At 42.0% G+C, this 24484-nt stretch overlaps 6 protein-coding genes across 9 annotated transcripts in view; 1 reads left to right on the top strand and 5 right to left on the bottom strand.

The window, feature by feature from the left end:
* The window catches only part of mlphb (melanophilin b), a 110968-nt gene that overhangs the window by 44973 nt on the left and 41511 nt on the right, over nt 1–24484 (top strand). For all 4 annotated transcript variants that reach the window (XM_086090458.1, XM_086090455.1, XM_086090457.1 and 1 more), the window contains 3 exons: nt 8834–9022; nt 18333–18400; nt 18565–18629. The gene's annotated coding sequence lies outside the window, so the exon portion shown is untranslated. The remainder of the gene's footprint in view (nt 1–8833; nt 9023–18332; nt 18401–18564; nt 18630–24484) is intronic.
* LOC147165011 (collagen alpha-3(VI) chain-like) lies at nt 57–1527 on the bottom strand (the record flags this gene model as incomplete). The annotated part of the gene is made up of 2 exons (XM_086091311.1): nt 57–697; nt 909–1527. Coding segments are annotated over 2 exons (1260 nt in total), but the record flags the coding sequence as incomplete, so codon positions are not given.
* LOC147165012 (collagen alpha-3(VI) chain-like) lies at nt 1470–3011 on the bottom strand (the record flags this gene model as incomplete). The annotated part of the gene is made up of 2 exons (XM_086090460.1): nt 1470–2278; nt 2384–3011. Coding segments are annotated over 2 exons (1254 nt in total), but the record flags the coding sequence as incomplete, so codon positions are not given.
* Nucleotides 2943–4659, bottom strand: LOC147165013 (collagen alpha-3(VI) chain-like). The gene is made up of 3 exons (XM_086091312.1): nt 4649–4659; nt 3983–4605; nt 2943–3679 (listed from the first exon to the last, which is right to left on the bottom strand). Exons 1-3 carry the CDS (start codon nt 4657–4659, stop codon nt 3051–3053), a joined length of 1263 nt encoding a protein of 420 aa, XP_085947438.1. The 3' UTR covers nt 2943–3050.
* On the bottom strand, nt 4596–5541 carry LOC147165014 (collagen alpha-1(XII) chain-like). Its single transcript, XM_086090462.1, has one exon. It carries the CDS (start codon nt 5539–5541, stop codon nt 4996–4998), a length of 546 nt encoding a protein of 181 aa, XP_085946588.1. The 3' UTR covers nt 4596–4995.
* LOC147165015 (collagen alpha-3(VI) chain-like) lies at nt 5623–23680 on the bottom strand. Its single transcript, XM_086090463.1, has 7 exons — nt 23548–23680; nt 17384–17468; nt 12211–12807; nt 8847–9440; nt 7581–8204; nt 6556–7146; nt 5623–6477 (listed from the first exon to the last, which is right to left on the bottom strand). The coding sequence occupies exons 2-7, from the start codon at nt 17466–17468 to the stop codon at nt 5786–5788; spliced, it is 3183 nt and encodes a 1060-aa protein (XP_085946589.1). The 5' UTR covers nt 23548–23680; the 3' UTR covers nt 5623–5785.

The raw sequence follows: 24484 nt of genomic DNA on the forward strand, positions 1-24484 counted from the left end.
AAAGGCTAACCTATGACATGATCTGTAAACCATTACGTGATGTTAGGTAAGGGGGATCAGATAGCCCGGCCATGCCTAATGAGTGCTGTGCTTATACACGTACCAATTACTTTTGGGGTTTCTGGGGTGACGTCAATCACCACAGACTCCATGGACGACTGAAGCTGTTGTTGGACAGTGGGGAGGTCAGTGAATTCAGGCACAGATAGAGCATATCTGGAGTCATAGGCTATCTTCTGCAGCTCTCTGCTATCGGAGCGTCTGGTGCCGATGGCAAAGGTCAGCACACCCAGCTGTTTGAGAGCAGAAGCTGGCGCATCCACACTGTCGAAAGACCTTCCGCCACTTAGCAAGATTAGCACCTGTGGGACTCTTTCAAGGCGTCTGCTCCCGGCGGAGGCTGTGAAGACATTATCCCTCAAGTACTGGAGAGCTGCTCCTGTGTTGAGGGGCCTTCCACCTCTGTGCCTCAACCCTCTGACAATGTCAAGGACCTCGCCCTTTGTCGTGTATGTGTTCAGATAGAACTGGACAGCTGCATCTTTGCTGTACTGAACCAGTGAGACGCGATCTTTGTTGTCATCCAAATTCAGCGTCTCTACGACTCTTTGGACAAAGTCTCTCATGGCTGGGAATGAGTTTCTTGTGGCGTCAGAGCCATCCAACAAGAAAACCACATCCCTTCCTGGTCTATCCGCTGCGGTAAACAAAACATGAAATTTATTTAGACTGTAAGTCTACTACCTCTTCACATAACAAAATCACTTTTCTGTCTTTTTACTGTAGTAAAAAAAAAAAAGAGACATTTTCTTTTAAGACCACCAGCTCTACCTTCTATAACCCTAAATATATTCATATAATTCAATGCTCTTTAAGTTTTCATATGTTTGAATGGGGAACTTGCTTACCAGTCATCTTTGTTGTCATGGAGGTGTCCCTTAGCACTCTGCTTATTACAGAGGAGAGCTGTTCTTGGACATTTTTTAGGCCAGTAAAGTCAAATACTGCTAAAGCATAGCTTGGGTCATAGGATATCTTCTGCAGCTCATTCTTGTCAGAGCTGCGTGTTCCAATGCCGATTGTATAGATGCCCTCCTGTTTTAGATCAAAGGCTGGCGCATCAATGCTGTCAAAAGACCGTCTGCTATTTAGCAAGATTAAGATCTGGGGAACACCTTGCATGCGCCTACTCCCTGTGGAGTTTGTAAAGACGTTATCCCTGACGTATCGGAGGGCGGCCCCTGTGTTGAGGGGTCTGCCTCCTCTGTGTCTGAGCTCTCTGACTGCATCCACAGCATCTTCTTTTGCAGTGTATGTGTTCAGATAGAAGTTTGCCTCTGCATCTCTGCTGTACTGGACCACAGACACACGGTCTTTGTTTACTCCCACATTGAGTTTCTCAACCACTTGCTCAACAAAATTGCGCATGGCGGGGAAGCCATTCCTTGTTCCATCTGAACCATCCAGAAGGAATACAATATCCTTTTTGGTGTCAGTCGCAGCTAAGAAAATAATGGAAAGCTTTAAACAAATGTCTTAGTGATTCTCACTTTAGTCATTTAACTTTTAACTTAGGTATTTATCAATTTCAAATTGGATAAAATATTTTTGGAATCTTGTTTCTCATAGTGATATAGTCCTAAAACCTTAATTCATTTAAAATGCCACTCACCAACACCAGGGTTAACTGTGCTTTTACGGGATAAAATTGCAGAGAGTAAATGTTGAATCACAACAGGGAAGTCAGATGTTGCATTGATAAAATATGCATCTTCAGCACTGTGTGATATTTCCTCCATTTCTTGTTTATCTGCATCATTTATTCCAATGCTATAAAGAACAATTCCAGCATTTCTCAGGCTCTTCAGTGGCTCTGCAACATTATCATCAGACTTTTTCCCATTTACGACAATCATTGTCTGTGGTATTCCCTGCTGGGCTCTGCTTCCAGCTGATGCAGTAAACATGTAATTTCTAGCATACTCAAGGGCTGCACCAGTGTTCACGGTGGACCCTCCTCTTAGCTTTACATTGCTCAAGTGAGTCCTTAGATCATTTTTCTGTCCATAAGAGTTTAAGGCAAAGTCTGCTGTGGCCTCTGCACTGTACTGAATGACAGCAACTTGTACATTGTTTGGACCAATTTTTACTTCTTGAACAAAGTGTCTCACAAAGTCCAAAACAGGTCCTTCATTTACTCGCATATCATCAGATCCAGCGAGTAGAAAGACAATATCAGCAGGACCACCAAGGTCTAATTCTGTAACTGTGGAAGTACCTGAAATTACACATATGCTATTAAACAAATGCAATTTCATGCTTGCAAATGGTGCAGTATTTCTTTCAAACAAGCATACACAAAATAAACTGGTTTACATCTTACCAACAGAAGGCGTATATCCGTTTGTATCATCAACATCTCTCAACATGGCTTTGACAGACTCATGAACACTTGGCAGATTTGTAAAGCTTGTGACCGAAAAATAGTGTGACGACGTAAAAGAAATGTTTTGCATTTCCAATATATCTGCATTGTTTGTTCCAATAGAGAATGCCTTTATTCCATTTTCTTTGAGTGATTGTGCTGGTCCTCTTACGTCATCCTTGGATCTGCCGCCACTAAAGACAAACAGATACTGAGGAACCAGAGATGCACGTCGGCCTCCAACCGAAGCCGCAAATACGTTGTCTCTGACAAACTCCAGTGCTTTGCCAAGGTAGAGGGGTCTGCCGTACTTATGCCCCATGGTTCGGATGGAATTGAGCACATCTGTCTTAGACGAATAAGAATTCAAGTAGAAATTGACAGTGGCATTGCGGCTGTATTGAACGACAGCCACCTGGTCTCTGTCATCAAGGCTCAAGGTTTCCACCATTTGTTCAATAAATTGTCGGATGGCTTCAAAATCATTTCGTGAGTCATATGATCCATCAATCAGAAACACTACATCATTTTTCCTTGATTCTGTAGTAAAAAGAAAAATGTAAAACAAGTCAGCTGCTGTAATAAATCACTGACAAGAAAATATTTTCTCCTCTTGAATAATCCATTAAATTAGAAGCAGTTCCACATAGAACATCTTACCAAAACTCTCCTCTGGGGCTGATTGCTCTAAATGGTGGTCAGCCTCTTTAAGTAGCGACAAAACATCTTCCTTTGCAGTAAGGAGTTCCTTGTAATTGCTTACTGATAGTGCATATTTAGCATTGTGAGACATTGTCTGAAGTTCTAGGGTATCTGCATTATCTGTTCCAATGGCAATTATGATCACGCCGATCTCTTTAAGCATTCTGACGGGCGCTCTTATGTCATCAGCCGACCTTTCATTGCTCAGCACAAAAAGGATTTGTGGAATTCCCTGTGGAAATCTACTACCTGCATCAGGGGTAAAGATATGCTCTCTCAAATACTGGAAAGCCGCACCCATGTTGTTCGGCGAACCGCCTTTATGTCTCAGATCTCTTATTGTGTCAACAACAACGTCTGCTGAGGAGAAATGCCCCAAGTCAAAGTGAATCTGTGCCGTGTTGCTGTACTGAACCACAGCCACCTGGTCGTTGTTTGCATTGATGTGAAGCTCTGCCACTATTCCTAACACAAAGTCCTTAATATCTTGGAATCTTGGTTCAGACTTATCGGACCCGTCAAGTAAAAACACAACGTCGCGTCTCATGGAATCTGTAACCACATGGGCAACAGAATATAAAGGTATAGATAGATAGATAAATAGATAGATAGATAGATAGGTGGGTGGGTATTTGGGTAGGTGGGTTGGTGGGTTTGTCGCATCTTGTGGATGGGTGGGGGGTAAACAGAAAATAAGACTACGGGCAGGAATGTAACAGGCAGGAAGGTAGGTGGGTAGTTAACTAGCTATCTGGGTAGATAAGTGGCAACAGAAAACAGAGATACAATTTGGCAGATATGGGAGGGAGGGAGTCAGGCAGGGAGGGAGGGAAAGTAGGTAGGTCATTTGCTTACCTAATACAGTCAGAGGCTTTGATCCGGATTGTTGAGGCACTCTTTTCACAAAGGAAACTAGCTGCTGATAGATTCTTCCAATATCCTCAAACTGTCGCAGAGCAAAGGCATAGGATGGTACATGCGCAATGGTTTGCAGCTCGAGTAGATCAGAATTTTTGGTTCCAATGCAGAAGGCGACAACTTTGTCCTGTTTAAGAGCGGCAGCAGCGCTCATGACCTCATCTTGGGATACACCCCCGCTTAACAAAATCAGTATCTGAGGCACACCTTCTTTGTGTCGACTCCCAGACGACTCTGTGAAGGTATTGGTCCTCACATATTCAAGAGCTGCCCCAGTGTTAAGAGGCCCACCACCTTTGTGTTTCAACTGCTCAACAGTAGTAAGAACTTCTTGTAAATTGGCGTAGGTGTTGAGACTAAAGTGCATCTGTGGATTGCTGCTATACTGGACCACAGAGACCTGGTCCCCATTCGCACCGACAGCGAGTGTTTCAACCACATGTTTAATGAAACTTTTAATGGCTGGGAATCCACTCAAAGTTTCATCTGAACCATCCACCAGAAACACAATGTCTCTTTGTGGGGACTCTTGTTCCACTAGAAAAAAAAAAAGGTGAACCCTGGTTAAGTATCAAAAACACGTCTTAAAGTGACATCATTTACATGGTTGTCATAGCTTGGCTTGTATATATAGATTCAAGAAATACAGGTGATACACTTGAAAACAAGAAAGGCAAGGGACTTTCCTGTGTAAACAGAAAAAAAGTTGATGGACATTGAAAGAGATGACTTCCATCAAATCTATGTTCGATGTCAATGATACGATAATCATTGGCTCAAGGAAGAGCTTCAGAAAGGCGGAGCTGTCACGAGAAGGCTCTCCAGAGAGTAAAGTAGGTGAGCCATACAAGAAACAAGGTAACCAAGTTTCTCTGAACGAATGGAGAAACTTTAAGCGATATGAAACTGATTGACACACGTTCCAGATGTTGATGCAGTTTCATTGAAGCTCAAAAAAGGAGCAAACGTCTCAAAACAAAGCAAAACCAGAGGCAATTCTTACCTACTGGAGGCTCAAGCGCTTTTCCTACTTGAACAAATGACACTATCTCTTGTTGGACAGACAAAAGTTCACCAAAAACAGGTAGATTAAAAATATAAGCAGAAGAGGAGGCAATTTTCTCTAGCTCCTCTTGTTTAGCATTTTTCATTCCAATAGCAAAAGACACAACACCAAGTTGGTGGAGGTCATCTGCAGCTCCTGAAATGTCATCATCGGATTCGCCTCCGGTTAATAAAAACAGAATCTGAGGGACTCCTTGGACAGCTCTACTTCCGGAGGCAGCGTTGAAAATGTAATCCCGCAAAAACTCAAGTGCAGCTCCAGTGTTCCTCGGCCTCCCTCCTTTATGCCGAAGGCTTCTAACAGCATAGATGATGGCTCGTTTGGAACCGTGGGCCGTCAAATTGAAGTAAATGCTGGTGTCGTCACTATACTGAAGGACGGCCACTCGGACCATATCATCATCATCATCAATGTCCAGCTCTTCTACCATTCTTCTGATGAACTCCCGAATTGCCGGTAGTCCATTTCTCGAGTCGTCTGAACCGTCGAGAAGGAACACTATGTCCCTCTTAGTGCGGCCTGCATCAAGCGTGCAAATACATAGAAAGACTATTCATAGGCTATGACTGTGCAGAAAATGTAAGAACCCTATTATGTCAAAGTATAAAAAGAACCATGATGTGGAAAAACACTATGGTTGGAAGGCTAAGAGACAGAGTCTCGAGTATGTCAAATCAAATAAATATCATCAATTTCAATGCAAAATATGTATCATGAGAATCATTCGACTTCATGAAAGCAATTGTGAGGACAGGATTCTTACCTATCAAATCAGAAGTTGTGGATTCTGTGGCATCTTTATTTGAGTTCAGCGCAGCAACGAGTTTAGATTGGATTGAGGGCAACTCGGAAACACGGCTGACCTTGTATATGAAACCAGGTTCAAAGGCAACCATTTCCAAGTCTGAAAAATCAGCATCGCCCACTCCAACCCCCACAGACACAATTTCGTGGTCCTTAAGAGCGAGAGCTGGGCCGCTCAAGTCATCGGTGGATGGGTTGGAAACTAGAAGAATCAAAATCTGTGGCACACCTTCCAGCCTCCTACTGCCAGAGGAGGAAGTAAAGACGCTGTGTCTCGCATACTGCAGTGCTGCCCCGACATTAAGGCGTCTCCCACCACCGCCATGCCTTAAATTGTCAATGGCATTCATAACATCACTCTTGGTATTGTGGGAGTTCAGATGAAAATTGACCTTGGGCTTATCGGCAAACTGAACCACAGACACCCTGTCTTGGTTTTCATTGACATAGAGACTCTCCACTATACTCTTCAGGAAGAGTTTTATGTCCGAAAACCCGTTTCTGGTGTTTTCAGAGCCATCCAGTAGGAACACAATATCCCTTTTTACAGCATGACCTTGTACTATAAATGGAAAACATTGCATGCTGATTTTTAGAAAGCCCTTGAGCAAACAGCAAAAATAAAAGCTAGTTTACTTACCTTCCCGCAGGACGATGTCGAGTTCAGCTGCTGGAAGTCTCACAAAGCTATTGAGTTGTTGAGGCACGGTGTCGAGTTCGCTAAATTCCTTCACTTTGAAGGCAAAGGCAGGGTTGTGCGAAATCTCCTCGATCTGCTTTTGGTCCGCATCCTTGACACCAACACCAAATGGCACAACCCCCTCAGTCTTCAGCACACCGGCAGGCTCCTTCACATTGTCCCTGGATCGGCTTCCGGTCAGAACGATCAAAAACTGCGGAACACTCCTCGCCTTGCGGCTGCCGTATCTCTCGGACAAGATGGTGTCCTGCATGAACTTCAGAGCTGAGCCCGTGTTGAGACTGCGTCCTCCGGCCAGTGTCATTTGCCTGACAGCACTCACAACCTCGTCTTTGGTCTGATAGGTGTTCAGGTAGAAATTGGGTGTCGGCTTCTCGCTGTGCTGAACCACTGCAACTCTCACTTTGTCACCCCCGATGTCAAGCGGTTCAATGACTTTGAGGATAAAATCCCGAACGTAAGCAAAGTCTGACCGAACGGAGTCTGTGCCATCGATAAGGAAGGCGACATCCCTTTCAGATCCGGTCGCTGCTGTGGAAAAACAAGCCAGAAAGATAACATTTAATTGACTTTCACAAAGGAATTTACCGCTCCCCGTTGTTCACCGAATGCATTCATCATTCATCTCTTCTGCAGATTTTCTAATTGTACTGCTGCAATCTGCAATTCTTTTTACATTCAATATATATAATAACTCTATAATTTGTGCTCACAGTTGTTCAAATTCATGCTCATTGTATCTAAAGTGTTTTTTAAAAGCGTTTGTGTGTGATTACACTGTATTTGAGTATTTGAAGGCTTAAATGATATTTATGACAATATTACTAGTTATGTACAGTACTATTATGTATTTACTATGTATGTTATGCTTGTAATATTTTCTTTGTGTGTTCAAATACGTTTTCAGTGTGATTCTTAAGTGTGTGTTTTAACAAGTTTAAATGTGTCATACACGGACAACTCACCAGGTGCTTCAGTGACTGTTGACAAGTCTGTATCACCAACCACCGTTATTAACTTTGGCATGATTTGTTCAGCCATAGCTGGCAAATATGAGAAACTTGGCTCATGGTAAGCCAAGTCTGGAACAAAGGCGGCTGTTTGCAACACGGCCTGGTCTGCTTGCCCGGAACTGACCACAAAGGTCAAAACACCTCCAAGAGCCAGCCTATCAGCAACACTCTTCATCTCATCCTGGGCCGGACCACCTGTGATGAGAACCAACACCTGCTGGACTCCTTGCCTCTTGCGCGAGCCCGCCGACACACTGAACATGTTGCGGAGGGCGTAGTCCATGGCGGCACCCGTATTCAAAACGGAGCCGCCTGTCAGTCTGAGTTGTGAGATCCGGTCCACGACATCTTGCCTGTCGCGTGCGGTGTTGAGATAAAATTCAATTTTGGGCTGCTCGGCAAACTGCATGAGGCCAATTTGGACTCTGTCGGGGTTCACTTCCAGTTGATTGACCACGTTAATCATGAAGTCACGCACATATGGAAAGTTATTGCTGCCGATGTAGTTGGAGCCATCAACAAGGAAGACAATGTCTCTGACCACTCTTTGGGTCTGCACCGTTGTTATCTCCACCACTGAGAAAAAGCAAAAATAACAAAAAATGGTTAGCGTGCATATTAAAAAAAAATTCTCTGAGCCTGCATCATTTAAAATGGGTCACTTTGACGGTTAAAAAGTTAAAATGTGTGGGGGCAGATGGTGCCTGATTTGTTAGCATGTCCTCATCACAGTTCTGAGTTTCTGGGTTTGAATCTCGACTCGGACCATCCTGTGTGGAATTTGCATCTCTCCGTGCTTGTGTGTGTTTTCTCCAGTTACTCCGGCTTGCTCCCACATTCCAAATGCGTGCATGTTATGTACATTGAAGAGTCTAAATTGTCAATAGGTGTGAATGAAAATGTGAATGTTGTATGTCTATATGTGCCCTGTGATTGGCTGACGACCAGTCCAGAGTGTAACCTGCTTTTTTCCACTACAATCAACTTAGGTTAAATGAAGACTGTCAATTGTTCGTAGGCGTCACTGTAAGTGTCAATGGCTGCTTGTCTATAAGTGCCCTGAATTTAACTTGTGACCAGTCATGAGTTTACTCCGCCACTCGCCCAAAGTCTGTTGCAATCGTCTCCAGCTCACCCACGACTCCAACAAAGACAAGTGCTATGGAAAATAGACAGAAGGATAACATGTATGGATGTTTTTGCAGAACAAAGCCTTACCAGGCTCAGTGGGCACTTCAGTCACCACGACGCCAGCGAGAGTGGAAAGCGCGTCAATGATCAACTTGGGGCTGCGAAGGAGCACGCGGAAGTCCCTCATCATGAATACAAGATCCTCGGTTAAGGCAACCTCCTTCAGTTCTTGCTCATCGGCCGCCTTGGAACCGGCGGCTAAGGTTAGTACACCCATTTGCTGCAGAGCCCTTGCCGGTCCGGTCACATCGTCACTGGACTTTTTAGTTGTCATTAGCAGCAAAAGTTGCGGGACGCCTCGATTAAGACGACTGCCCTTGGCGGGCAGCAGCATTTCGGTCCTCACAAACTCCAAGGCTGCTCCGATGTTGACCGCCTGGCCTTGTCTGGGTTTGATCCGACCCAAAGCGGCCATTAGGTCGTCCCTGGTTCCGTAGGAGTTGAGATCTATCTCCAGCCGGGGGCTATTGCTGAACTGGGCCAAACCCACTTGCACGCCATCCGGGCCGATGGGCATGGTGTCAACGAACCTCCGGATAAACTCACGCACGGAGTTGATCACGGTGGCGCCCATTGTGCTGTCAAGGAGGAAAATGATGTCTCTCTGTCCAACGGCCAAGACTGAAGAGGAGAGAACATAGATTAAAAGGAAGCTCAAAATTAACCAGAGCTATTGATAACGTCACCTACTTATGCTAGCCAAATTGCTATTTTCCCTTTAAAAACACTACGTTTACATGCAGTCAGTAATCCTGGTAAGCCACGTAAACACAAAAAACAGAATATATCCTCTTATTCGGGTTTCTATAAACCTAAATAAGACCCCTGCGTTACCCCTTTTCTAACCAGAACAGTTGGTCATATAAACGTGATCGGGATACCTCGTTTGAAAAGATCATTGGTTAGCTAAGGCTGTTTGAAAGCGGTATATAAATAAGAATGACTTGACTTGTTTTCTGTGCGTTCTCTGACCGCAAGAAATCTTGCTCTTTTGAGTACAGGAAATACTTGTATGTGCGGCGTCTCTGTTTCGGATGGGTAGCATGTCTACCCACCCGAAATACAGAGAAAAACAAACCTTGCAAATTTTGGTCTTTCATCGACAGTTGAAAATATGAAGCGGACCCGACATCTTTTTGCATCATGGTGTCCGTGCATCGCCGTTTAGAGGGCGATCGATAACATTACCGTGTCAACGGAAGTAACTCTATCTACTCACGCATGTCAACGAGTTATTTCAAATCTTTCCGAAACCGGAATTTTGACCTTCACCCGGATATTGACTGCATGGAAACTTAGACACCACCCAATGTATGGAAATGAGCAATGGTAATACTAATTATCCCCAAAAAATTTGGGGGAAAGCATTCGCAGTAAAGCACTTTGCGAAGCTGAATTCTCTCTTTATCTTAACAAATGTATTAGACCACCTTCCATAAAATAAGAAGACAGCATCCACCATCATAAAGTGCTTTAATGTAGATGATTTCCCCAAATATCTTTTGAAGAAAAAAAATCAAATTTTAGGAATAATAACAATAATTTTATTTTAGCATTAAATATATCATGTTGGCCACCAACTAATGTAAGGTTTAAGAAAATAAGCAAAGCTTAATGAACAGCGAGGAATAAAATCACAGTTTTTTAAAGAGTCTGAAATAAAGTACTTCATGATGCTGGATGCACTTTTTAATGATACAGTGCATAACAAATATATTAGACCTGACCAACTATCTTAAAAATGTGGTGAGACAATCTGACATCGCAAAGTGCTGTAATGTTGACTCTTTCTGTTTCGGCCGGTTCGCGACATTTTACCATTTTGAACAGTAACGAGACATTTTAAATGTATATACCCAAATTTCAGATGCCTAATAAATGTTCTTTTATTCTGGCGGTAATATAATTGAGGCCACCACACACTGTGTGGTATATGCCACAGCTGCCCTACCAACAATGAGAGTCTGCATTAAAGCACTTTATGATGCAGTGCTTAAAACATTTATTAGACCCTGTGATAAAATTGGGAAGAGATCATCCAGCATTATGGAATGTTTAATGCAGACTCTTTCAATTTCAATGAGCTCTTGATGTTTACCCATTTTGAACAGGAATGAGCAATTTCAAAAATTGATATTTTAGCATTTAAAATACAATTTTACTGACCACCCAGCAATATGTTTATGTCACAGCTGCCCTAATTTAACAACAATGGTGTTGATCAAATTATTTGTTTTGTTTTTTTAAATAATCCACATTAAAGTACTTGAGAAGAGTCTGCATTAAAAGCACTTTACCACACTGGATGCTTGCTTCAATGGAACAAATATATTTGGTCACCAGTCCTAAAAACTAGAAAACAGTGTTTGGCACCGTGAAGTGCTTTAATACTGATTCTTTCGAGTTCAAGCTCTTGTTTTATTGTTTACAAGAAAAATGAAGAATTTCACATTTCAAAATTCACCTTTCGAGAATCAAATTTAAGAGCGCTAAGTCAGTCATAGAAACGAGAACAGACTATCTGGCACCATGGAGCACTTTAATGCAGACACTTTTGATTTCAGCCAGCTCGCGAGGTTTTATTTGGAAATGTTTCATTTTGAAAGGGAATGAGACACCTCATACTTAAGTTAGCTTTTTATTAGAGCTGTCAAACGATTTTATTTTGTAATCAGATTAATCACATCTTAGAATTTTTATCAGAATTTCGATTCATCGCGATTAATCGCTTAGTTAAAAAGGCAAAAATTTGTGTCCGCCAAATTTGATAAGCACCTGTTATGTGTCAATTCTTTCGACATTTAATGTGATGAGGGTGTCTTCAACATTTTTTGACCCACTGCACACACTCCTTTTCCTCTTTTTCTAATCAATTAATTACTTGCATAATTTAAAATGGCAAAAAAATGACCCCAATAGTTTGACATGGACAACTATTCTGAATGTCATACTCAAACATTTATTAAATGCTTTACTTTAATGCATGTAGTTATGTTTATTGCTAAGCACAACCTGTGCTAACTTTTAACGTAACCATGCAAAAAGTGCGATTAATCTGCGTTAATACATGATTAATGCCATCATTTTTTGTGATTAATCAATTACTTAACGCTTGACAGTGCTACTTTTTATACACATACTAACAATAATAATAATTATGATGGAACATTAAAGTAATGCTAGATAACAAACGTGCGTAGAACGTCTTCAACCCAAATTATATTTATAATGCAAAAATCTCCTTATTATTGTTATCCATGAATTTGGAAAAGTTCAGTTTGACAAGAAAAACCTGGGAAAAAAACAGTAAAGCACATGATTATTTCTAGCACACGTGTTAAAGGACCATTGGACGCCCCCTCAGAACCACAATTACAGAAAAATGACCTACCTTCTGTGAACTCATTCTGTACTATAATGGTGCGCTGGGCCACGCCCTGAACCAACGGGGACAGCTGGTCACCCACGCTCGCCACTGTTCTGAAATCAGGGGCCGACAGGACAAACGACCTATCGGTAGCGACCGCTTCCAAATCCGCCGTGGCGGTGCTACCGATGACCACGCCGAACGTGATAACTCCGGCCCTCTTAAGGGCCCGGTCACCAGCACCGGTATCATCAGTGGAAGGCCCCGCGCTGATAACAATCACCATCTGGGGTACGCCCTCCTCTGCCCTGCCCCCTGCCGATTGGCTCAAAAGGCTCTGGGCTACTTCCTCCAAGGCCAGGCCCAGGTTAGATTGGGGACTCCCTGAGTACGTAAGTTCCTTCACAGCCTCCAGGACGGATGCTTTGCTCTCATAACTACTGAGATAGAACTTAATCTCTGGGTTGGTGTGGTACTGGGCTAAGGCCACCCGAACGGTCTCCCTGCCCACATCGAGGCGCTCAACGATTCTCAATGCCAAATCACGCACGTATGGAAAGTTTGCTGCTCCAACGTTCTGCGATCCATCAATTAAGAGTACAAGGTCTGCGGAATCTTGCGCTTTAAGGGGGGGAGAGAGAGAGAGGGAGAGAGAGAGAGAGAGAGAAACAGAACAAAATGGAACTTGTGAAAGTGTTAACGGTGAAAAAAGTGGGGAAAGAATCTTGGGTGTCAAGTCACATTCAGTGTGAACAACACATCGTTACAAAAAAACATCATGCTGCATGTCGGCTGAACCAAGGAGACTTGCCCAAGTGATTCGGATTGTTTGATTGCTTACAAAGTGTCAATTTGAATGAGATGCTTGCTTTCGCAATGATGGAACGTCTGCCTCGCATGGTTGATCACTTTGCACGACTCGTCCTTTTTTTATAGGCGCTTAAAGGAAGCTACCAAATAACTCTTTCGAATCAACTTCTCTTCCAAGATGCTTCATATGAACGCACATTAAATTCCAGGAAATGAATGGTCGCGTTGCAGGAAAACCGAGCAAATGTATGAAAAAAAAAAAAAACGAATGGCATGAAAACCAAGGTTCCATTTGGACTGTAAATGTAATGTTGCTCTGGTTTTATGTTCATCTTTTGATGTCAAACCCAAACCGACTCAAAAGAATTTGGCTTCACTGTTCCAATACTTTTGGAGGAGAGTGTATACAATCATGATGTGAAAATCATTAGGGCGGGGAAAATAAACCTTTCTACCTGGGAATAATGACAAAAAAAAAAAAAAAAAAAAACGAACATACGTGAGTGCGACAATGTCTACGCTGTTGATGACGTTCAAAATGTGCTTCTTGGACAAACTTCATGGTGTCAGCCATCCATGCAGACTCGTGTTACGGACCTTAGATAAGGTGACCAGTAATGACCCGCTGGCTCATCCTTTTTGTGTGCCGAACTTTGTACTGAGGCAATTTGGTTCCACGTCTTTAATATTTAATAACTATCTAAAAAAAAAACAAAACAAAAAAAAACACTTGTCAACTTTTATCATCAATTTGTATTTATTTTGCTGCATCCTTTTGTGTGTACTTACTGAATTTGCTTCCACATATCTGTATTATGTAATAACTTGAAAAATGCGTCAAGCTGAGGGCCCAATTGATTTGTTTTCAGTACTTGTTCAGCAGGGTGAGGATGGAGACCAGGCGGATTCATCACCGTCTCAGATACACAACATTACACTTTTTTTTTTTTTTAAACAAAAAACAAAACACACATTTAGGCAAACATTTACAAGGCACGTAAGCAAGTGGTGGTGAGTGGTTAGCAATTGTTAAAAGGTCACTGATTGGTTGTAGAGATTGTGATGCGAGATGTGTTCCTTGGCTTTCAGTTCAGCGTGGATTGTGGGGTCCTTTGGCTCTTTTTATGTTCTATTTTATTTTATTATTTTTAATGTGTTCTTTTTATTTTACTGTTTTATTGACTGTTTTTATTTTTTATAGTTAGGGTTTTTGGCCACTAGATTTTTATGTGTATGATAGTGTGCGGATCGTTAATGTGCAGCACTTGTTTATAAAATGTGCTAAAGAAATCAAGTGTATTGGATTGGATGTGTTGTTTTGGTATTTATAGACATTATGTGCGCTCTTATTGCACTGGGGAACAAAATCTGGGGGAACAAAATCTGGGGGAACAAAATCTGTTGAATTAGTTTTTTTTGTATATTAAAATGGCATGCTGATTCCAAAATGATTTTGAATTATTTTACATTTTTCTAGCACATCAAGTTTTTTTTTCTCCACAGCTCACCCTCCAGATAAGCAACATTCCACTGATTAGCTGTAGTAAGACTGTAGTAAGAAGAGCGGATCATATGATTGGACTCGTCGATAGCTGCGTCGCAACTTAACTTGCTTGTGCAGTAACAATTGAGATCGCGTACTGAGCAACACTATCAATATTTGCAAGCAGAATGCTAGCTTAGTAGCAATTAAGAGGATTAGCGCTGACTTTTCTCTTAACCTTGTAACCAACATACCGTACGTACGTACGTACATACGGATTATGCTGGGGTGTTTGTTTTTCCAAAGGTTGTAACTATTCCATCTAGAAAACAGATAGATCCTGTCGCTACTAAATTGGACGTGACAAAAAAAAAACTTCGATCAGTTTTGGATTTCGCACCCAAAACCTGTCAGACATCAATTATCAATAATTGTGTTCCCTAGTGTTATCTTTGGGGCCATTTTGACCCTATCCGATGTCTTGAATCCTATTTAATGACTATGGCTATTTTGGCAGTCGATAACAAAAGTACTTTAACTGCCACATAAACCGGGGGGGGGGGGGGGGGGGGTTCATTGCTATGGCAAAACAATATTGAAGGCGGCAGGAAGATTTGTTGTGGAATTGCAAATTACAATTTGCAGTTGATGTAAATAAGTAACATATTTCAAACCTGACGATCCAAAATATGAACAATTCAGTGCTTTCAATTGCAACACAATGTGTTGCGTGGAGATGCTGGGGTTCTCAAACACATGCATCAAAGGTGATTTTCTAAATGTGAACATAACAAGTGATGTTAATTTGGTGGCTAATAGAAGGTTACTGTAGGTTAAGCGTATCTGATTGTGTTAATGATCAAAAGTCAGCCACATGTGCAGCGGAGTCCATCCGGCACATGTGGAACACATTAGTATGGTAGCGGGCGACCGTCCCATTTCGTTACCTGTCCCTCCTCTAGCCCCGGGGGCTTCGTTGGGCATCGGCGCACCCCCCCCCCCACCCCCGACTGTGCCATCGCGTCGCAAAACCCCACCACTAAATCTTGGCTCAGATCCCGCAAGGCCAGAAACGAGTCTACGCTGAACACGCGAGTTTGACGAGGTTGGCTAGCAATCCCCCCGAGCTCCCAGTCCACGGCGTCCTGAACGGCGCCGACTGCAAAGACCTCCACGCCGGCCATTCGCAGCGCTTGCGCCGGCCGGGCCACGTGGTCCTGCGAGCGGCCCGGCCGTTAGCACCACCACCACCACCGCCGCCTGCGCCGCTCCTTCGCTAGCCCGGCTGCCCGAAGCGGCGTTCAGATGATGGGTGCGGATCAGGAAGTCCAGGCCCAGGCCGGTCCGCGTGCCCCCGCCGTGATAGGACATAGCCTCGACGTGCGCCAGGACTCCCTGCGTTGTCGGGTAGCTCTTGAGGCGGAACTCGGTTTGCGGCTTGGTGTTGTACGGCACCAAAGCGAATTTGAATCCCCCCCCCCCCTCCGACACGGTCCAACGCTTGTATTGTACTGTACAGAAAATGTCTGACATGCTCAAAGTTCTCCTTGCCCACACTCCACGACGGATCCACTAGAAAGTATACATCAGCTGCCAAACCGTGGGCACAATCTTCAAAAAGAGGAAAATTGGATTTGGATCAAATATAAAAGACCAATTCAACGATTTGATGTGCTTAAAGGGATACTTGAGCCATTTTCAGTCATAAAAAGGTCATATTTTGTCCAGATGAATTTGATAACTTTTCATTTACAATGAATACCTTTAAAAACAAATGTTTCCACTTGCTGTCGACGGAAGATGACATCACCTGTGCTGAGGAAGTAGGTAACGACCAATCATGGCTCGGTTTGCTAAGCAAACCCAGTAAACGGGTGAGCCATGATTGGTCGTTACCTACTTCCTCAGCACAGCTGATGTCATCTTCAATCGCCAGCAAGTGTAAAAATGAGTGTTTAAAGCTATTAATATTACATTAAAAAAAATGAATGAAGTTAGCAAATTTATTCTGGACAAAATGTTAACTTTTTACAGCTGAAAATGACTAAATGAATCCACAGTAAATTTTGTAGAGCACATTTTACTCTGAAAATAATCGATTTGGTTCCACTCTAAACAGAGTAAAATTTACACTTGGAAGAGTGTGAAATATTCAGAGTAAATTTTACTTTGAAGTATTTTTACTGTGTACGAGAGGATTGGCCTATTCCATGACAAAAACCTAGTAAAGTTTTATTTCACTCGGAAAGTAAATTTTATAAAGATTTTTTTCAGTACATTTTATTTTTATCTTAAAAAAAAAGTTACACAAGGCTTGAGGAAAGAACCCACGACCTTCAGTTTTGGAAACGGCCACTCTACCACCTGAGCTATGCCACTCCTACTGTTTGCTAATAGCCAAAAAGAGACCAAAAACATTATCTTGTACACAAAATATATTATTCTCTTCCAAGTGTTAATTTTACTCTGTTTAGAGTGGGACCAGGCTTTTTTTTTTTTTTAGAGTAAAATGTATTCTACAAAATGTACTGTGTCCCTTTAACATTCTTAGCTATTGCCGAATAAAATACAGTAATCAGTGTTGGGGTAACACGTAACAAAAGTAATGTTACAGTTATATATTATGCTTATATATTACTTAATATATTTTGTAATTTTATTACTCCCATAACGCGTTACAATTTTGCGGCCACAAAAAAAAAAAAGCAATCACGACTTATAAGTGGAAAAAGCCAACCATTACAATATTTATAACATAAGCTGCTAACTAACGCAAACATGGTGAGCAGTGGACGTTATATAGATTGGGGGGGGGGGGGGGGTGAGTAAGCGCTTTCTCAGGGACTTCATGACTGTTGAAAATCACCTGCAAAAGTCAACTGTTCTTATTGCACTTCAACTTACCCTCCTGCGCATCAAGTTTGGGAAGAAATCCTGCGAGCAGGACCCCCACTAGGGCGCAGAGCGGTAACAACCGATGCCTCGTCATCTTCAGCGGAAAAATAGAGGGGAAAAAGACAAGATCGCGTTAGTCGACACAGATAAAGCCCACATCTGAAAGTCAATACAAGAAGATAAAGATGAAAGATGAAGATACACGTGGCGGTGAAGACGCCAGCGTACGCTTTTTTTGTAACGGCAGATCTTTAGAATGATCATCGGTCCCAGGCTTCACCCGCATTAAACACTTCGGATTGGGCACATTTCTTTGTCGGAGTTTGTCAAAGTGCAAATCCTTGAATTCTCCCAAAAGACTACTTGAAACCAAAATGGTTGACTTCCTGTTCAATTTCAAGCATGTGACCTGCTGTAAATCCAAACTACAGTCACCATTGATGTAATTAGTAATTTGCCATTTTAAAGGACCTGGAAATGAAGTCATTAACTCGTTGCTGTTTTTAGTTGACTGTTTTAACTGTATGTACTGTTGGGTTGGGTTGTAGTGCGCCCGGTTCTCAATGGGATTTTCCTGGTTAAATATAAAAAATAATCCAAATGTTTTTATAATAAATAGTCAGAATTTATCTATTTTTGATTGTCCATTTTCTACCGTGCTTGTCCGCAGTTGTGGGTTCGCTGTAACTTTTATATTGTTCCCACATCTGTCCAAACAAATGGTTTTAGTCCACATTTGCTGACTGTCAAGTACAACTGAAATCAGCAGGTGGCGCCATAACACCCGGAAGTAAGATCTTTTTTCTTCAAATTAGAACCATTTGTGGAATGACATGATACTTCGAAACGAGTTACGAGTTTGTGGACGGCTGATGCAAAGGCAGACGCCAATGGACAATTTTCAGTTAACCTTGCGTGCATTTTTTTCCCTTTTTTTTTTTTTTTTTTGTAAATATAGAGACCCGTGCTGGCAAAAGGGGAGAACATGCAAACTCCACACATACCAGAACACTCTCTCGCCGTGAGGTAACAGTGCTGACCACTCTTCTATTGTGCTGTCCCGGAAAAGTACATGTTTGCAAAAATACCACTCTGTGTGTGCGTGCGTGCGTGCGTGCGTGCGTGAAAATGGCATAAGTAATCTACTGGTTATATAACACGCTGACAAGGACATATTTCTTATGTTTAAGCAGGTCAATAAGCACTCGCAGGGCAAGATTGTCCAGGCTGCAACCATTACAAAGTGAGTGTTAAGGTAGGACTGCATTGGACCGCACACGCACACACACACACACACACACAAACTGAACGGAGCACACACAAACGTCACACTTAATAGAAACAAAATGTTATTAAAGCTGCCAATGGTGATGAACGGGCCCTGGAAGCAAGCACTGGGAATTTGCCCAAAATGATTGGGCTTCAAACCAAAATGGCTGACTTGCTGTTCGGTTTCAGGCATTTGAGTCCTTGAGACTTTATTGTTATGATAAATGTGTTGATTACATTTGATGTGGATTGGCTACGATGGTGTTGGGGACAAATTAAAATGAACAGACTCATTTGTTTCATAACAAATCTTTAAAATGACCATCAAACTTTGGAAACATGCTCTGCTCGCATTACATGACGGAGACATAAAATGTTTGGCAAGTTGTCGTGGCCCAAGGGTCTGATTTGGCTAAATTCATCAAAATACAGCGCTAAAAATGTGATTTGCCCTGTTTGCGATAGCCCCATATACCAAATTTCATACCAATCTATGAACCTGCTGACGTTTTCTAACTTTCCAAGTGGTAAAAAATACCCTTGCACTCCCTTATTTCATGCCAAATCCTTTTTTGTTTTTTTAATGACCATCAAACTCTGACACCATTAGCCCCCCCACCCCCCACCCCCCACCCCCCACCTGAAATTTAGCATTGGCCTTCCAAATGGGGTTCATTTGGACAGAGCCTGGAATTTGTCAAAATGGTTGTTCACCATACCAAAATGGCCGACTTCCTGTTCCATTCCTATCATGGATCCTAGCACCCCCCAAAAGGTGATTCATTTGCAGCAAATATAATCATAAACAACTATTCCTGACCTAAAAAGGAAGAAATACTTTCTGAGAGTTGCTGAGGCTTCCTTAGAAGCATTTGACACACCCAGCGATTTATTCCATTCATTAAAAATAAAAGCTTTTCCTTCCTGACACTTTGTCTACACAGATAAGGCAGAGCTCACTCCCGCGTACGTTTTACCGAGCGACACGAATTCTGGTGGACATTTGTAAGAGGATATCACAAAAAAGTATTATTGAACAAGGAGCAGACATTTTAAGTGTGAATCCCCCCTGGATAGTAAGAAAAAACGAGTTGGGCAATTGAATCAAATATTTTGGGTTTTGCTGTTGTGAAAATTGGCTTTCCAACATTTCACAACAAAGAAATAAGTGTTTAAAGAACTTTTTTCTCCCATGTATTATAGAGGTAAAAAAAAACTCAGATAAACGCAAACAACAAATTCACTTTGTAATTTTTTTTTAAATGAAAATAAATATAATAATAAATACAAATGAAAAGAAATTATATATTAAAATTAATTATATATTTAAAAAAATTACAATGTAAAAATACATATATTATATAATTATTATATAATATACAATAATTCAATTATAAATGTCAATCAATTATATTCTAAAGTTGTTCCAATCATGCGAGCATGGGAGAACACGCAAACTCCAAACCCCAACACGTTTAATTCTGGAGACCAAATGTGTTAAACACGAGGCCACCCAGACTCAGGAGTTGGTGTTAAATAATTGTATCAATAAAACATGTGCAAATGTACACGTGAGCGCAGACCACTGCCTACTTTCGACATTGTGGAAAACTTAACAGTAAAACGTCCCCTACATGCCACATCGATGATAGCAACTGCAACTATAACTCCACGCTGCCACCTAGTGGCAAAACGCAAGACCATCGTCAATGCGTTCCAGGTCGAAGTCCAGCTTCCCAGCTGGAGGATGTGACTTGCGCAGGAGAGAGGAGGCTCGGCGATAAAGTTACAAGCTCAGGGGGGGAGTTTTCGACACAGCTGCTTCGTGTTAGCCCGTCTGACACGGAGCAGATGTGCGCTGGCTGGCTGGATGACGGTGCCCATCGCGGGCCTACCGGTCAGGTTGTCACATTTTGCAACGACGACGACGACGACAAAGCATCGCTGACAGAGATGTTTAAAACGTGACATAATGTCCATGGTTGTGTTTGCCCGAACCGACGAGTAACGTTTGAAACACTGGCTGTTGATTTACACCCATCCCAATTACAGATAGCTGCTGCTATAAAAAAAAAAAAATGGAGAAGCTTTTAGAACCTTCCAAGTTTCCACACATCTGCGCTGCATCATGGAAAATGAAAAAAAGGGGAGCGCGCATGAGAGAGTGGAATAGCCATTAAACATGCTGATTTATAGTGTATTTCTTCCAATCCTTTGTTAAGAATTCTTCTGCCAGCAACAGCATCCAAGAGGGGGTGGCACTAAATTATGTGAACGCAAAGTCGGAGCACACGTAGCAAAGTGCCCCTCTTTCTACATCTTACAATCTCCATCGCACATCGTACAGGATAATAATAATAATAATAATAATAATAATAATAATAACGGGATGTGCAGTTAACAGATTTTTGTTAACAAATGCACAAAAGGAGTTCTTGCAGTTAATGTCAGTTTGCTGTTCAGGATCTTTGTGCCATTGGGGGGGGGGGGGGGGGGGGGTGGAATTTGCTGATCTTTTATACATGCGTTCAAAAATGTATTATGAAAAATGAAATATATTAAGAAACGTGCATGTGTTTTGTCCATAGTAAAAATAAAATTTTTGTCATACATCCGGTTAGGAAGTATCTGGTCCTATTATGTGGCCCCCCCTGATGTTCCCTCGTAAGGAGTTGGCCACAGCATAAGCCATGGAATCGATCACATTTCTGCTCAAAGCAAAAATGGCCGACTTTGTGCTCAGTGTCGAACATGATGTTTGGGTGGATTCTGTTATGAGAGACCTGTCCACCAGATTTCATAGTGACGAGTGAAACGGGTGTTGGTTCTGAGCGAGAATTTTTTTTTTTATTTCTTGGGGAATTTAGCATCATCCATCTGTCTAGCACACCTGCTATCAATTCAGGCTCATTTTGACAAATTCTCCCCAAAATTTCTGCTCTCAACCAAAATGGCCGACTTCCTGTTCAATTTTTGTCCATTTCGATTTTTGTCCATGCAAGTTTATGTTGATGAGTCAAACTGGTGTTGTGGCTTGTTGTTTGTAACATTGCAGGGGGCGCTATTGAGTGAGTTCACCCCCACCCCCGTTGTTCGGAACTCCTAAATACGTACACCACCAGGATCCACGCTTGCAAAAAATCGGGTGCGCTTCGGAAGGGCATGTCGAGCCACCGTAAAAGGCGATTTCGTCGCAAGAACAGAAAAACACGACTTTCGCACAATTGTTCGTCTCGGCGAAATTGTGGTCATGTTCAGCACGTTGCAGTGAAACGGAAGATTGACAGATCGCACCTGGTTCTCCCAGCGCCACTGACTCAACTATCACATCACAAGCCATGCCTCCACCCCCCCCCCCTCCCTCCACTTCCTCCTCCTCCTCCTCATCTTTCCCCTCAAACACGACTCATCTGGCTAGTTGCGTGGAAAAAAACGGTCTTTACACTTTTCCATTCTCTTGCTCACTGGTTGAGAGAGAGAGAAAGAAGAGGGGAAGGGTGTGGTTTTGGGCTACTGCTGCAGTGGAAACATCTCGCCCATCCAAAAAGACTCCTCTGCTATGCAACTGTGGGGATTTGGTCTCCAACATGCCATTCATCCATCTTTATCTCGAGACTTGAATGGAAACGGCAGAACAATATGAGCAACTTTAGCAACTGTGATTTTTGGACACGATCTGATCTTAACCATCCAGTTGGATTTCACATTTCACAAGTTTTATCCTGCTTTTTTATTGATTTTGTTTTTTAGAAACCCGAGTCAAAGTGACCTGCTGCATGTTTAATCACAAAGTGCAAATTCTAAAATTGTTCAAAATATATAGTCAAATTTTTAAAAAATGCAAAAAAATCTTAAGTGCTAAGGAGTTTTATCCCAAAATATTTATACGTGAAAATTTTCGAATTTTTTAAAACCCACAAGATAATAGGAGGGTTAAACCAAAATGTTCATGACCTGCTCTATAAGTTTAATAATGGGGGGAGGGGGCGGAATACAAGAAATAACTGACAATTCTATTTTCAATTTGTTAAATAACACAAATTATGACCAAAGGAAAAAGTTTGTTTAGATGATATGATTTTGTAGTTTTAAAATTGTTTAATATGAGCCACTCAGTTTAATCATCAGAAAATAAAATGCAATTTCTTACATTACTTAGTAAAAAAAAAGTAATCCGAGAAAATCAAATCAGATTTTTTTCCCTCAAAACTTTATAATGTGAGACAACTTCATCCAAAAATAGAATAAGAAGATGCTAATTCAGTTTTTATTTTGTTTTTTAAATAAGAAAAAATAAATTCACCAGAATCTGTTTAATCTGTATTGCTTTTATTTTTTTTGCCTAGATTTTTTTAAACAGTCGAATAAATGTAATCATTCTTTTATATCTTGGATTTTCTGAATTATTTACAAAAAGTTTTCTAGCTGACTTAATGTGAACCACTCTCTGTTTAATTATTATAAAAAAATATAATATAACATTGGATAAATAGAAAAATAAAGCAGAACAAACGTAATCTGATTTCTTCTTCTATTTTTTTTAAAGTAGTCATTTTGAGCCACACTAATCCACCCCAGTCGGGTTGAGGTTGTTAACGGTACGTTACAAGTCGAACCTTTGAACACACCTACTCGTGCAGCAGCATTTTCACTGCTGCAGCAAACCAGAGCAAGGCCAGCTTTTGCAATGCGTTCAACCCCAACTTTGAAGTGCAGCTCACCTTTTGCCCCCCCCCCTCCAACCCCTAAAGTATAGCCTGAGGAGCCAAACAGTGACAGTGCGCTATATACATTGACAAGCCTGTGATTATAGCATGCATTTTACACGTGCATGTTATGACTGGAGCTTGCGGTGCTGCTGTCGAAAATCAGCGTGCGGCAGAAAAAAATGTTGAAATGCTTACCCTGAGCGGATGCAGCGGCCACTCCACACTCTACTTGCTTCTTAAGTTGAAGAAGAATATAAGGTATCAGTTGTAAATGACAGAAAGCAGGCTCGTGGTCATTATCCTCTTGATAAGGTCCGAAAGGGTGGGTGGGGGGGGGGGATGGTTTTTTAGGACAGGCAAGCAGGCAGTCACCCTCCCGGTCTCGACCCAGAGGAACTGTGGCGCCGAGTTCAAGGCTGGGATGGGACAAATTTCCAAACTCTTGGAATTCTGCCGCCTCACTCTATTCCTCCCTCCCACTTCTCTGTGAAGGAAAAAAGAGGAAGAGGAGGGGGGGGGGGTGCGGAGATGGAGCGGGGACTAAATGAAAAGCAGACACATACTGAAACCCTGTTTGGTCTGGATGAGAAGGCACTGAGATGATGTCACAAATTTCTTTCTACCTCGGTTGTCATCTCCACCGACTTTCCGCACGCTGCCCACGTTATACAAAAGTTAGTTTGTTAACATTTTTCTTTGGCCCCTCGCTCGCAGACACGCCTTTGGCAACATTTTTATTTGGCTAAATAAACACAAATTTGTTGTGCAACAATAGCAAAACAGTCCGACATAATATTAGATCTCTTTTTTCTACAGTGGCGTGAGAGGTACTGTGCCCAAGTAAAGCAATTGATCGACAACTCATGAGTCTTGTGCGCGATTGCCTTTTATGGTTTGTCTAAATGTGCCCTGTGATTGACTGGCGACCAGTCCAGGGAGCGCACCCGAAATCAGGATCGGACGGTTATGACGAGGACAAGCCGTTGTACGGGAAGGCTGTGATGCAACTGAGTGTAAATATTTATCACCGGAGGCTTATTTACAAACACCCGCTTGAGATATGTAAATGTTTGTTTTTTTCTAGAGTGCAGGATACGAGGTTAAGCTTAACCATGTGCTCGTAAAAACTCTT

Source organism: Leptonotus elevatus, chromosome 12 (assembly GCF_054856555.1).
Source record: "Leptonotus elevatus isolate MCC_2025b chromosome 12, RoL_Lele_1.0, whole genome shotgun sequence".
Lineage (NCBI taxonomy): Eukaryota > Metazoa > Chordata > Actinopteri > Syngnathiformes > Syngnathidae > Leptonotus > Leptonotus elevatus.

Bases quoted from the DNA above. Each gene is read 5' to 3' on its own strand.
- LOC147165013 (XM_086091312.1), bottom strand. The intron at 3,680-3,982 runs GTAAGCAAATGA...ATGTGGTTACAG, and splicing joins AAAGCCTCTGACTGTATTAG to ATTCCATGAGACGCGACGTT.
- LOC147165014 (XM_086090462.1), bottom strand. From the start codon at position 5,541: ATGGTAGAAGAGCTGGACATTGATGATGATGATGATATGGTCCGAGTG.
- LOC147165015 (XM_086090463.1), bottom strand. From the start codon at position 17,468: ATGACGAGGCATCGGTTGTTACCGCTCTGCGCCCTAGTGGGGGTCCTG. The intron at 8,205-8,846 runs GTAAGGCTTTGT...GCTTTTTCTCAG, and splicing joins TGAAGTGCCCACTGAGCCTG to TGGTGGAGATAACAACGGTG. The intron at 6,478-6,555 runs GTAAGTAAACTA...TTCCATTTATAG, and splicing joins CGACATCGTCCTGCGGGAAG to TACAAGGTCATGCTGTAAAA.